Consider the following 14223-nt stretch of genomic DNA (forward strand, 5'->3'; position numbering starts at 1 on the left):
CTGTGATTTCCCTGCCTCAGCCATGATTCAGCCATTCCCCCAAGGAGGGCTGTTCCTTTTATTAGAAAAATGTATCAGAAACCAAGGTCTGCGTGCTCCGTGTGGTTGTTGCTCATTGCTACCCAGCTTTCGTTGTGTCTCGGCCCTCCCAGCAGACAGTGCTGGGCAGTATCTTCATGTACGTTAACATGCTGGCCGTGTTTTGAATTCAGAATATTTTACATTTTAGAATGTAACAGGGTACACGTATTCTATATTTCTTAACACGCCTAGTTACTACATCAGCACTTTTCAGTTAAATATATTCATTTAATATGAGTTCAGGTCAGTGTTGGCTGGTGAATATTTTTGCCACCAAATCTGGTGGGGGGAATGTGAGTTTGGGAGCTTTTTAGGTTTCAGGAATAAAGGATTGTTGTGTAATAAGTCTAGGAACAGAGAAGTTGCAGGGAAACAGGACTTAGTGGGATGAAGTCACTTAAACACAGTTGGGATTTTATTGTTGTCACTGTAGTTAAGTTCAGAGTGTATATATTGATTCTTAGAAAATGTGCAGTCTGAGTGATTTGAAAAATAAGGTATAGGATCTAAAATTCAAGATTCCCATTGTGTTGCTGTTGCGTATAGAAAATAAAATGTGCCGGTTTCTTTATCTTTAGTATTGTGGCTCTCACACCAAAATAAACCAAGAATGTTTTCTCAACATAAAAAGTAAAGAGAAACCTTCATCAAATCTGATAGCAAAACAAAAAAAATTTTTTTTTAATATACCAACTTCAGGACTATGAATAGATGTGTACATTTTCATCTCTAAGAGCTGGGGAAAGGAAAGAACAGATAGGACTTACAGGACGACACAGTTAACAGCAAAACCTATGCGACTGCCCTTTTTCTTGACTGAGTCAAGAAGGAAAATCCCAATTCCTGTGTTGTCTAGAAGAGGCACACTCTGGATGGAAATATTTAGGAAGGTTAAAATTTAAGACCAGATGAAACAAAAATCACAATGGGTTAATAGTAATGTCAGAGGTATGGAATTCAGGAAGCATTTGGGACAGAGAAGATTTTCCCTATTTTTGGTTGCTGTTCACATGTAATCAACAGCAAGACTAAGATTTGTAGCCATGTGAGTATTTATATGAAAACCTATAATATCAAATAGGATAAAGTAAAAACTGGTGGAAATCTAGGAGAACTGGATAAATGAAAGCCTAGCAATATTGGAAGTGGGTAATTTAACTCATTTGCAGATCAAGCACAAAAAAAATACAGATATGAAGGATGTTTACAGCAGGATTAATAAAGTTGATTTAATAGATCCTACTCCATAACCATGGGATATTTATCGAAATTAAACCGAACAAACTAGGCCATTAGGAAAACCATAACAAATAGTTCAACAACTCCCAGATTAAGTTAGTATTTCAGAGACTCATGCTTACCTGATGGTTATACAGATTGTACTCTTCTGTGGAATATGTACATTAAATGGTATTCAGGGCTCTGTGGAAAAGGGGAAACTCCCCATGATCTGGATACCAAAGCCTGACAAGGATACCCTTCAAAAGGAGAGCTGTAGATTGATGACTTACAAAAATACATGGGGAAAGTTCTAAATAAAATACACTTACGATTTGGCAAAATATTTTAATATTCTGATCAAGTGGGGTTTAGTCCTACAGCTTGAGAGCGATTTAATGTTAGGATGTCTGGTACTTGGGTTATGTTATTTTCTCAGCAGATTTTGTATTTATTTTAAAAATTGGTATCCATTATTGGTAGAAGTAACAATGTAATAAAGATTCCATAGCCCAAACTAAGAGCCGACATCGTACTTGTGAGTTACCGAAGGCATTCCACGTGCACGCCAGAATTGCTTTTATCATCGTTTCCCGTGCTGTTTAATGTTGCTCTGGAGGTTCTTGCCATTGAAATAAAAAATAAGAACTTGTAGGGAGGAGACAGTAACTTAAGAGATGATTTGACCACTTATTGGAAAACCCCATAGAATCAACTGAAAACTGCTAAGAACTTAAAAGACATTGAAGTGACTACTTAAAACATAAACCTATAGCCATCAGCAGTGTCCTGTGTGGCAGCAATAGCTAGTTAGGAATGCAGAGGGGAGAATAGCTCATGCACAGTAGCAACAAAAATTCTAGAACAACTAGGGGGAAATTTCATAAGTGGGCAGGTCATAAAGGAGGAGGAGGAGACAACAAAACTTGAGAGAAGAGATGATGCTCCCAGATGTCCTGACTCCATTTTGATATGCGTGCCGGCTTAGGGCCATGCAGGGACACCACTGCTTGCATTCTGCTTTGGATAAATGAAAACAGGAAATCAAATGGTAAATCTGAATAAAACAAGGAAACGGGTCTGTAATGGTTTGCAGTTTTTAATAGGATAGAGAGAGACCTGAACAGAGAAGGAGACCCTTGATGGAAGTGAGGAAGGGAGCTGTGTGGACAGATCTGGGCAAGGTCCCTTCGAGCCTGAGGCTGGAGGGTGCTCTCAGCAGAAAGGCCTATGTTGTCAGAGTGGGGAGGCCCAGGGGGTCGTTTCCAGAAGTGATCAGAGAGCTGGTGGGAGGCTGGGCTGTTTAGGGCTGCTTAGGGCCTCGGGTCATTGTTGGAACTTTGGCTTTCACTCCGTGTCAGATGGGGAGACATAGAGTCATAATTAGAAAAGTGACATGATCTTTTGAAAAGGATCATTCCAGCTCCTCTTCTGAAAATAAACTGTAAGGGGCAAGGAGAGCAGGTAGCGGGTTCCTTGTAGTCCCCAGTAGGAGATGACCATGGCCACAGACAGCCACAAGAGGTGGGTAAATCCTGGATCTGTATTGAAGATGGAGCCAGCAAGATTTACTGACAACTGTGGGGTTCGGGAGAGGAAGAAGTCATTATCGCGGGCATGCTAATGTCCCACAGTATTTCATGCAATTCCATTTGAAATTCTGAGGCGATTTCAGAGCACTTGTGTAGGAACCTCCGGTCAGGGATTCCTGAGGACTCATGGGAAACTAGCCTGGAGGATTTGCCCTGTGTTTGCGGGGACATTGCATAGGCGACAACCTTTGAGACTGTGGTGGTGTTGTGCCCCTTAGGCCAGGACACAGGGACGCGCATTGATCGATAGGCCTGAGACCTATGCTTTTCTTTTTGTGTGTCAAGGTGGCTCTTCTGATTATTGGCAAATGAGTAATGGCCTTTTGGGGAAAAAAAGACTAAAATTCCATACAGGATAAAGAAAGAAGGTGAGAGTTAATGGAAAGCTGTCTGGATAGCCAACACTTGCTTTGTCCTCATCTGTGTGCTTCACATGATTGAGCTCGTGTTTCATCTTCACAATAGCTCCCTAGGGTACAGACTTATCACCAGCCTGCTCTACAGCTGGGCCGCCAGAGCCGCTCCCCCAGTGCACTCACTGCTCAGAGGGTACAGATGCCAGAGAGCAGCAGACACACAGGGCTTGGGGATCACTGGACACTGGAAGGTTCTAAATGAGCATGCACAGCATGAAATGAGAGGAAAGATGAATGGCTCTGTGGAAAAATGGGGACGGGACATGAGCAGGCGCTGTGCAGAAGGCCCCCAACGAATGAGGAAGCAGAGGGGTGTGCTTGGTGGTCAGAGGCAAGGAAACCCAGAGCCCACGTGGGTGTGCATGGAACGTGGGGATGCAGCGTGACATTTCTGGATGGTCACTTGATACTGTTTGCCAGAACCAGAAGATCTGCTTAATGTTCAGTTGTGAAATGACTGTGTTGTAACTCATCTCAAGGAAATATCCAGGCATCTCCGTACACGGGCACGTGCCGGCTGCTGCGCAGTGCCGAACTGTGTACTACTCTCTAGTTACCACTCGTGTCTGCCAGGAAAGCTGCACGCTTTGTGCATATTTTTGGTAAGTCCGTGTTCATACGAAAAGCTAGGTGTGTTGTTGGTAGACACTTTTGTGTATGTATTTGCACAGAAACAAAAATGGTAGAACACCTGCCCTTGCATGGTTAATGTTTTTTTCTGAGTGGTAAGATCATGAGTTTTTAAATCATTTTTCATCATTTTTATTTTCTGTATTTGAAAATACATGAACTATGTAATTAAAAAATAAATATTAAGCCCCCATTTAAGTAGTGGGAACCAGAACAGCTGTCCCCTCTGCCCCACCCCCACCCTGGGATGGAGTGTACCAGTGGAGGTTTTTGGGTGCACCTGGGGCACTTGGGTGGGCTCTCCAGCTGCTTCTTCACCTGTAAACTGAGACAGGAATAGTCTGGCATTGGTTTCCTTTCCCAGAAAGGGGTGACGAGAGCAGCAGGGAACAGGCAGGGGCCAGGCAGCAATGGGGCGGGCCCCTCTGTGGCTCCTTTAGCATTGCAGCTTGTCTAGCACTGGAAGATGGGCGCGCAGATGGAGGGCCAGGTGGTAGACCTGCTTGGTGCCACTGGTCAGTCTACACCACTGGAATGTTTGAATAATTGGGTTGGATTGACACATGAAATTAAGTCAGTGATCTATTTTTTTTTTTTTTTTTTTTTGACAGAGATAGGACAGCCAGCAAGAGAGGGAACACAAGCAGGGGGAGTGGGAGAGGAAGAAGCAGGCTCCCAACAGAGGAGCCTGACGTGGGGCTATCCCGTAACGCCGGGATCACGCCCTGAGCCGAAGGCAGACGCTTAACCGCTGTGCCACCCAGGCGCCCCTATTTTTTAATAATATGTATGCATACATATATTTAAAAAATTTTTTCTCACATTAAAGCAATCATCTTTGGGCATCTATCACCAGGCTCCTCCCATTTCTTCCTGTTGCTGCCATGCTGAGAACAGAAGGGCCACGCTGAGGAAGACAGGAGGAAGGCCTCCATGTGGGCTGTCTGTTAACTGGGGAGCGGCAGCAGCTGTAGCTTTTTCTGGAAGAGAATTCTGGGAGCATTCACACAGGCACTCTTGAAAGAATGGATTGTGAACTTGAGTGTCATGAAGCTCCCCAGCGGAGTGGATGAGGAGTCTGGACTACAGCTGGAGAAGACCCTCCCCGGTGGTGTGGGAAAGTGTGCGTCAGAATCACTCAGGGCTTTTTCAGCCCCCACAGACTCCGTTTAGGTGCCCTGGATGGCGAGCAAAGTGGATTGCAGGCTCTGGGGAGGCCATCTGGTGTTGTCTTTGCTTAGGTACTGAATGACTTTGCTCTAGCTGTCCATGGTGGTTCCCTCTGCACTGCTGACCTTCACCTACCCAGGGTTGGCCCTGCAGGCCAGGGTGAGCACAGCATGTTTGCCTTGAGCAGCCCTTCACGGAGTGAGCCTCCTGGCAGTATGCTTGTGGCCAGGGCCACACCCATCTCTGGTCATCGCTCTTGTCGAGCTGAGGTTCCATGTGGTCCCTGCACTGGAACTGTGGTTTTGAGGGCTGGCATAGCCAGAGATCTCCTGGCAGGGTACAGGGGCTTGGTGGCAGTCAACTTCCTGTTGTGCTGGTGGAGAAATGCGACCCCCTGTCCCTGAATCGGCTGTGAGTTGAGGTGTCCTGCACCAAGACAGTGAGCAGGTGACAAAGATTTTCTCAGTCCTGGTCCTATAGGCCCGCCATTTACTGACAAGCAGCTGTCACTTAGTTTGGTTTCTCTTAGCTTTATGCCTGCCCTCTGCTGTTCCCTGCTGGAGTGCATGTCTCGCTTCCTTTTTGTCTCCTTGGTAGACGCCTGTTCCCCTGCAGGTCCTCCCACCTTGCCGTCTGGTGAGCGTGCAAGTCTGACTCTGGCAGCTTGCTGAGAGCCCTCCCTGACAGGTCCCTAACCCTGGTGAAGAGGAGGCCTTTGCTCATGAAAGATGTGATTGGCTTGGTCACACATTCTAGAGCTGTGCTGCCATGTTGAGGTGATTCGTGGTGACAGTGCCAGGTGGCAGTGTTTGGGGATCAGAGCACCAACTCAGGAGTCCGGAATGCAGTTGAGGTCTGCTCCTGTGGTTGCAGTGGCTTTGGGCGAGCGCCTAACCTCTCTGGCTGCAGCATCCTCCTCTGTTACGGGGGGCAGTAGAGGACCTGCTTTTCTAGGTGGTCGTGTGGGTTACGCACAAGGATTCCTGTAAAACAGCCCAGTGCTGGGCCGCCTGGGTGGCTCAGTTGGTTAAGTGACTGCCTTTGGCTCGGGTCGTGATCCTAGGGTCCTGGGATTGAGCCCCGAGTTGGGCTCCCTGCTCAGCGGGGAGCCTGCCTCTCCCTCTCTCTCTGCTGCTCCCCCTGCTTGTGCTCTCCTACTCTCTGTCAAATAAATAAAATCTTAAAACAAAACAAAACAGCTCAGTGCTGATTGGAGGACCCAGTGCTTTGTTTAATTACATGTAGGGTTTTTTCTTATCGCAACACATGCTTCAGTTAGCCTTTTGTTGGAGCAGAATAAGGAAAATAATGGCAGGGCTTTGTGTCTATGCGGTTTCAGGCCCCTGGCTCTTAGAGTTCAGCTGACAGATGTGGGAACCATGCCTCGGGAGCCCAGGCCTGCCGTCCTTGGCCAGATGTGTGTGTTCTGGTGATCCTGAACTGTGGGTGGTGCCCGGGAACGTACTCTGTCCCATAGCCTGCCCCCATTTCCCTGTCACCCTGGGAGCTCCTGGGCACCCTTTTTCTGTGAATTCTGAGTCACCCTTCCCAGCTTGCTGGTTTGACCTTCACAGCCTCAGGAACTGTCTTTCCTAGGCTCCCAGCCAGGGTTGGCCAGTGGGAGCATTGGCAGGAGATTAGGTGGAAGGAGGAAGGAGGAACCAGGACCTTGTTCTCGTTCCGCTTTGGTAGGAGTTTTATGACAATGGCTGTGTTTCCCCCGTGGTCCCAGTTCTTGCTGGGCAGCCCCTGATATGGTTCTGGCTTACGTGCACTGTCCTTCTGGATTCTGGGGGTGGTGGTGCCTACCTGCCCTGCTGACTAGGGTGTTTGCTCCTTAGTGCGGCATCAGCGGTGTACCCCAGTGTCGGCATGGAGCCCCTCTAGGTGCAATACCTAGAGCATTCCTGGGGCCCTGTTGGGACCCCGACAGATCCCCTAGCTGTAAACAGTTTTCTCCAGGGCCGTGACTACATCATGGCTGCAGTGTTATCCCAAGTCTTTTCCAAGCCCTCTTGCCGCCCTGGCCCGCCTGTTTCCAAGGTGCCTGTACTGCTTCATCATTACGTGTTGGTTGTAGGTCCATCTGTATGTCCCCGGGAAACGTCCGTACTTAGAGGACACAGGTGCCGATCGTAAGCTTCATGGTAAGGATCACCATTATATAGCCCTGTACCCAGTGGAGTAAAGATGCAGTCGATAAGTGTTGACAGAATGATAAAGCATGAATAGATAGCTAATCACGGGACATATTTCAAGTACCAGCCATTCAGTTAGCACACCCCAGCGCCCCCCCGACAGAAGTGTAGCGGTTAATTCAAGCTGATCGTCTACCCAGTGTGGTTCTGAGGTCGTTCTCACAGCAACCCTCTGAGATGCAGGTGCTTGTGCCCCATTTTCTGGATGAGGAACCAGGGGCACAGAGAGATGAAGTTGATGGGGGCTGCACAGCTGATGGGTGACTGCACTGGGGGCAGAATCTGAGGCTGACTGACTCCAGAGCCTTCAGTCAGTCTGTCGGCTCTACAACACACAAAACAGCGTGTCTCCCCTTCTGCCAGTGAAGCGGACGCGGACCTCCCGAGTAAAATGCTAGCACCTGAATGCCGGGTGGTAAGGGCTTCTCCAGGGTTCCAGGTGGGTCAGGGTCAGGCAGCTGTCAGTGTAGTTTGCCACGTCAGGAAGCCAGAGGACAACGCTATTATCTTCACTGATGCCAAACAAGGCAGTTGATAAAACTCATCATTGCTGATTTTAAAAATCATAAACCTTAACTAGGAACGAAAGAGATTTCCCTAATAATGAGCAAGTTAGAATAGCAGTCAACATTATTTTTAGTGAGAAGATGTGTTCCCATTATGATTGGAAGAGGCAACCAAGCCAACACTGCAATAGCATTGGATATTTTTATGGAAGCTTTAGAAAAGAATAGATAATCAAATAGGAAGATGTGATTACCTATTGATGACATTTATTGGGCTTAGAAAACCCAAGGGAATAGACTCAAATAATTATAAATAAGGATAACTAAGTAGCTAACTGTACAAAAAATGTTTGCATGTATCACAGGCACCGGGGGTCTGATCACTGAATGTCCAGAAGACACGTAGACAAGTTTGCTGTGCTTTCTAATCAAAGTCTTGGGTTTTTCTACCTCTTAAGGCCGTGACTCTCCCTGTTGACTAGTTTGAAGTCTGCAGGGCTGTGCACAGTGACAATGGGGAGGCTGTGTCCCCGAGCGCGGCCTCAGTGAGGCCAGGGCCCGAGCAGTGCGTGGTACACTGCACGTGTTGGTTTGTCTGTTTCATCGTAGGAGCCTCGGGGTCCGCTCAGAGGAAAATGAAAGGTGGCAAAGTCAGTCCTACTCATTTCCACACCAGCCAGACTGGTTGGTTGTGTGGGAACGTTGTGGTGCCCAGCGGAGGCCTGCCAGGACCAACTCCGGTGGCCGGTGTGCAGTGCGTTCAGGTCCAGCTACTGCAGGTAAGAGCCAGTGAGCGAACCACGGTGGTCACCAGGTGGGAGCTGGGGGCCGGGCTTTGAGCGGTGTTTCCCTGAGCGTGCACCCCTCCAGTGCTCCTTCCTCTTAGGAACTGCCCCCACCCTGCTTTAGACCATCCCAGCCCTGGATGATGTCTCTGTCACCCCAGCTCCTCCCTTCCTCCCGCCCTGTCCCGCTCTATTTGTCTGAGCTTTCGTCTTCACTAGGATGGACGCTTCTGTGTCCCCATGCCCCCCTGTGTCTGTTTGCCACGTTTCCTGGGAGTGCCGTGAGGTGGAGGTGAGGCCCTTGTTCGGCCTCAAGTCTCCTTGCAGCTGTTTGCGCTGCCCACGGTGAGCCACAGGAGGCCTCGCACGGCCCCACCTGTCCCCAGACCCCACCGCTCTTTTCAGGGCTGGGGTGAAGGGGCTCGCTCACGCAGCTTGGCAGTCCTGTGTCTGGGGAGCGCTCGCAGTGCAGCCAAGGATATAGGCTTTATGTCTTAAAGATGCTGGCTTCCCCCGCCCTTTCTTCCCTACAAAATGAGCCCCTAGAGGACAGGCCAGACACCCCTTGGACTGTGCCTGGGGCTGGCAGGTGCCTGCAGCTGGCAGCCACTCCCTGAACACTCACTGGACACATTGACCAAGCCCTGTGTGCACCTTAGTTTGCAGTCTCATTTTTGAGGGGCCGGAAGAGGGACAATAAATTGGGACTGTCTGGGGAGAGAAGAGGTGTGGAGGCAGAGGATATGTAGCTCCGACCTGGCCTGATCACATGCTACCTCTTCCCTGAGCATCTCCTGTGTTCTCGGCGCTCTGGGGCCGTACAGTACCATGTGCCTGGGGGGCACAGAGATACCCGAGGACTTCTGAGTGCCGAGCTGACTCTGAAGAAGAGGGTGGCAGATCCTTGGCTTCTGTAGTCCTGGGAGAGGCTTCTTGAGGAGATAGGACCAAGCTGGCTGTGAAGAGTCCGAAAGGGGTGGGGAGGGCCTGGGAGATGGGGCCGGTGAGTGGCCTCGTTCATAAAGAAAATGAGAAGCTAATGTAAGCATTTGGTGGGGGTGGGACCTAGGAAGACTGGTCCGCAGACGTGAGCAGGAAAACAGGTCTCTTTCCAGGTGTGGGGCCAGGGGGTTGGAGCAGTAAAGGGGTCAGGGCTTTTCTAAGATGGGGCTGTGGAAGTGGGGGGAGCAGCAGAGCCCTTCTGAACACGGTCACGGCTGACAGGCGAGATGTGGGGAAGGCAGGACTGGAGGTCCCGATGCGGAAGCTTCAGGGAAGCCGGTACCGTTGCAGAAAAGGTGCTCGTTGGAAGTGGAGAGGCTGCTGTTTAAGAGACACCCGATTGAAGGCAGGAGCCTTGAGGTGGAGAAGACTCACTTTTAATTCTCCACCTTTCCCTTACCAGTTGGTGTTGTCGTGGGCAAGGTACTTAAGTACTCCGGGCCTTAGTTTTATTGTCTGTGAAGTGGGAATGATGGTGCTCAGCACAGAAGGTTCTTGAGGCTGGGGAGGGGATGGGTAATGCTGATGGTGGCAGTGGCACTGGGAGTTGAGTGGTGGGGCTGTGGGCCACCGTGGGCTGGAGATGAAAGCTGAAATGTTAGATGGTGTCCCTTTTCTTACTTGATTATCAGGGGCCTAGGAGCCTCCCCCGCTCCAGAGACCTGTGCTCTCTTGTCCCTTCCAGCTTGACTGTGGGTTGGGGCAGAGGTGGGCCTTCTTGTGTGCTGTGAGGTGGCCGCTGGAGAGCCAGAGAGCCCTCAAGGAGGGCGCCGAGAGCCTCCACCAGAGTTCAGGAACAACCTATAGGAGGGAAATTGGGGCCTAGGCTGAGGGGAGCTACTGAATGTGGGAGAGTTCTAGGGGAAGGGCCTAGGAGTAGGGAACAGCCAGATGGCAGGTGGTGTGGGCCTCAGGCTGGGAGCAAGGTGAGAGACTGAGGACCAGGAGGAGGGGTGAACAGCCCCCAGCCCCCGATTCCAGTGACTGCTGGGTCCTTAGGCCTCACCTGGCTCCCTATGTGGCCTCGCCTGGAATCCAGTGTATATCAGAGTGACGGGGACTCCTCAGGCCAAGGTGAGGAATGTTGCTGTGCTTGGTAAATGAAACATGCCATTGCCTCCCCAGGATGACCCCTCAGGTGAAGCAGCCTCGCCATTGGTTCTTGGCCCGCAGCCTTCCACCCTGCACCCCCTGTTTGCGGTCGATGTGCCCGTCTATGTCCTCCAGGTCTGGATGCCTTACAACTCTTTGGGCTTGTTAGTAAGACTGTCATGATGCTTTTGGCTTTCTGAGGCTTGTCACTGAGGTGGGGCTCAAGGGAGACTCATTGGGTTGGTTGCCAGGATGTTTTGCTGCTTTCTAGAAAAAGTGGGTAAATGACCAAGAAATAAAAGGCTAAGAATAAAGCTCAGGGTTGCTCCCCACTGTAGCTCCTACTTGTAAATAAGGTGAAATTTAATACACTCTTCAAATATTTTATATTTAGAAATTCTAGTCATGGGACACCTGGGTGGCTCAGTTGGTTAAGCCTCTGCCTTCAGCTCAGGTCATGATCGCAGGGCCCTGGGCTCGAGCCCTGTGTCGGCAGGGAGCCTGCTTCTCCCTCTGCCTGCTACTCCCCCTGCTTGTGCTTGCCTGCTCTCACTCGCTCTCTCTGACAAATAAATAAAATCTTTAAAAAAAAATGCTCTTTGAAATATATATAAAAAAAATTCTAGTCACTTTCTCCTATGGGAAATAGGCTGGCCAGTTTTTTTTAAAGATTCATTTATTTATTTGGTGGGGGGTGCAGGGGCAGAGGGAGAGGCAGAGAAACCCCCGAAGACTCTGCACTGAGCACGGCGTCCAACATGGGGCTCGATCTCACAACCCTGAGATCAGACCTGAGCCGAGACCAAGAGTCGGACGCGTAACTGACTGTGCCACCCCACGCCCCTAGGCCAGCCAAGTTTTTAACCTATGGGAAAACACACCAGGAATGTTAGTTTGCTAAAGAAGTGGATAAACCAAGTATAGACGGCAAAGGGTAGTTTAGACTTGGCTATAACATAGAGTAGGTAGCTTATCAAATTTCGAACAATTCAGCCTTAAATACGTATTTTTAAATTTCCTACACATAGTAATTTAGTTTTCTTGTATTCAAATTGGGCTGTTCAACATTTTCCTTAAAAGGTCAAAAATAAATACCGAGTTAAGTGCTGGGAAACAGGGGTGGGTGGGGCTCCCAGACAGCTGGAGTGGGGGTTCCTTCGAATGCAGTTTGGGAATGTGTATTCAGAAAACCTCACGGATGTTGACTCCATTCTGCCTGGTATTCCCACTCATGAGATCGTTCTTAAAGAAATCTGGTAGTGGACAAATAATTGGCCAAAAGATGTTCCCCATGGCCTTGGATCTGATGCTGTGGGAGTGTTCTAGCGGGATGAGGTGGGTTAGGTGGCCGTGGCGCCGCATTGATGACGCCCACAGACGGGCAGGAACCGGCAGAGGTGCTTCCCCGTGCACAATGGGGAGGGTTCTTAATGAGACAAGGACATCACACTTCTGAGGAGACCTGCGACACAGCATCATGAAGTTCATTTTGCCTTCCCTTTGTTTATGCTAAAGTTTCTTTCTTCGAGGGATATATGTGAAAATAAGGGGAAAACAAGTTTGCTTTAGGCAAGTGAGGGGGGCCTTCCTGGGTTCTGAGGCTGGCTGTGTGCGGCAGGGCTGCCTCGTGGGAGGCGGGCCTGCGCTGCCCAGCCCCCAGCTCTGCCCCTCACTGCTCTGCTTGCTTTTCAGGAGGTGCTTCCTGCAGCTGGAGGGGCTGCCGGGCCCGAGGAGGTGCGGTGTGCGGGGGGCACCATCAACCTACGGGACCTGCAGTGACAGCGGCCCTCTGCCCTGGGGACCTGCAGGCCACGCCTCCAGTCTGCCGCCTCCCAGACTCCCTGACGGGGTTTACAGGCCTGGGGGAGACCTCACTGGGTTTCTGCTCGGAAGGCTAGCCCAGTTCCTCCGAGACTTTGGGGCACGGTTCCCAGACGTGGTTTTGGTACATTTTATCAGGAACGAGTTTGGGGCAGTATTCCTTGAAATCGCCCCTCGGGGCAAAGCCCGTGCGGTTCCGGGCTTGGCTGTGCGCAGACAGCCTTCGTCCCCTGTCATCTAAGCCACCGAGCCCGTGCTGCAGGGTTCGGAAAACAGCCTTCGGCGGGAAGTAGGGTAGAGCACCGCTTCCCTTGTCAGATAGGACTTCATCTGTAGTAAAAGCAGATGGGGTCTTTCTCCTTCCATGTTTTAGCATTTGGCCTGAGAGAGATCTAGAAAGCGTTTCCCTTTATGAGAGCTAACAGGCTGTTTCCAGGCCCCTTGGGTGGTGGTTGTGGTTGGGCTGATTCTGTCACACCACAGGGCAGAAGCGGTCCCGTCGTCAGGGTGAAGCCAAATTCGAATCCCTGTTTTGGCAGGGCGCGCGGGCAGCCCGTTGGGGGGGTGCAGAGGGGCACACACTGGGGCGCTGTTCGCGAGCCCTCCGCGGAGAGGCCACATTTAAAGCTCCTAATTTGGGGATGGTAGAGGTAAAACTTTACATTTTTCTAAATTCTGTATTTGAGCGTTCGTGTTGATTAAGAATTTGTGCACGGTTTCTACAGTCACGGTTGTGTGCACGCAGTCACGGGGACAGGGAGAACGGCGTGCACTGTCCCCGTGTACTTCTGCACAGGAGGCGAGCTGATGACCTAGAACATATTTACCTGTTTGTCAGCGGGACTGGCCACAGGGTCGCTCAGAAATGCTGTCGTTTGCCTTGTGCCTTTTGAACCGCACGTTGATTCACATGCTGTTTTGGTTCTTGGACTTGGACTTGTCCAAACCCTGCCTGTCCTGTGTTTCTTTATTTTTGAGTTTTTGGCCTTGGGCTTTTGGGAATGACCCCAGCATTTGGTGGTGAGTCCTCTGTCTGCCCTGCTCTGAGGTGCTGTCTCCAGGGTGCTTCTCCACCCACAGGAACTTGGGCCCCATTTATAAACAGTTTTTACCCACAGAGCTCTGTGCTGCGTCACAGACTAAAGTTTTGTGTCAGCCTCCAGGTCGCCCAGCAGCCCCCTCCCTCCACAAGGAGCCAGCCTGCCTGCCAGGGTGGCCTTGGGGGCCGGGTGGCCTGATGGCCACACTGCACTGTCTTTCTGATAGGAGGAGGGGCTGGGCCACGGAAACGCTGTCTCTGGGGTGGGTCACTGGATCTTTCCCCGGAACGTACCCCTGGGAATGTCCACCACCACAATGTGATTGGTACTGGCTGTCAGTTTTCTGGGCACTGGGCTCCCTGGTGGCAGTGGGCCCAACTTCTGGTACAAATGAATAAAAGTTTTTGTATAGTCAGGTACTGACAGTGTCGCTTGGCTTTACCTCACGGAAGTGTGTGTATGGTGTGGACGTCATGTTTTGTCTTCAGTAGAAAGAACCCTCTCATCCTCCCAGCTTGCCGCCTCCTTTCCTTGTCTTTGCACATCACATCTCAGTGTGGACTTGGCCGTCGTGTCTCAAAGCTGCCACCTTACCCGAGGGCCAGGATGAGCTCCTTCCTCAAGCATGGGCTGAGGGTTCAGGGATTAGAGGGCAGGGTGTGGATGGTGGAA

The 14223-nt window shown here is 50.4% G+C and overlaps 1 protein-coding gene across 1 annotated transcript in view; it reads left to right on the plus strand.

The window, feature by feature from the left end:
• Positions 1 to 13970, plus strand: part of ZXDC (ZXD family zinc finger C) — a gene marked incomplete at its 5' end in the record, with an annotated part of 33308 nt that extends 19338 nt beyond the window's left edge. The window contains 3 exons of the mRNA XM_034657259.1: positions 8421 to 8590; positions 10724 to 10825; positions 12383 to 13970. Coding sequence (XP_034513150.1) covers positions 8421 to 8590; positions 10724 to 10825; positions 12383 to 12469 — 359 coding nt within the window. The remainder of the gene's footprint in view (positions 1 to 8420; positions 8591 to 10723; positions 10826 to 12382) is intronic.
• Positions 13971 to 14223: the final 253 nt, after the last annotated feature.

The sequence above is a fragment of the Ailuropoda melanoleuca genome, chromosome 4 (genome assembly GCF_002007445.2).
Source record: "Ailuropoda melanoleuca isolate Jingjing chromosome 4, ASM200744v2, whole genome shotgun sequence".
NCBI lineage: Eukaryota > Metazoa > Chordata > Mammalia > Carnivora > Ursidae > Ailuropoda > Ailuropoda melanoleuca.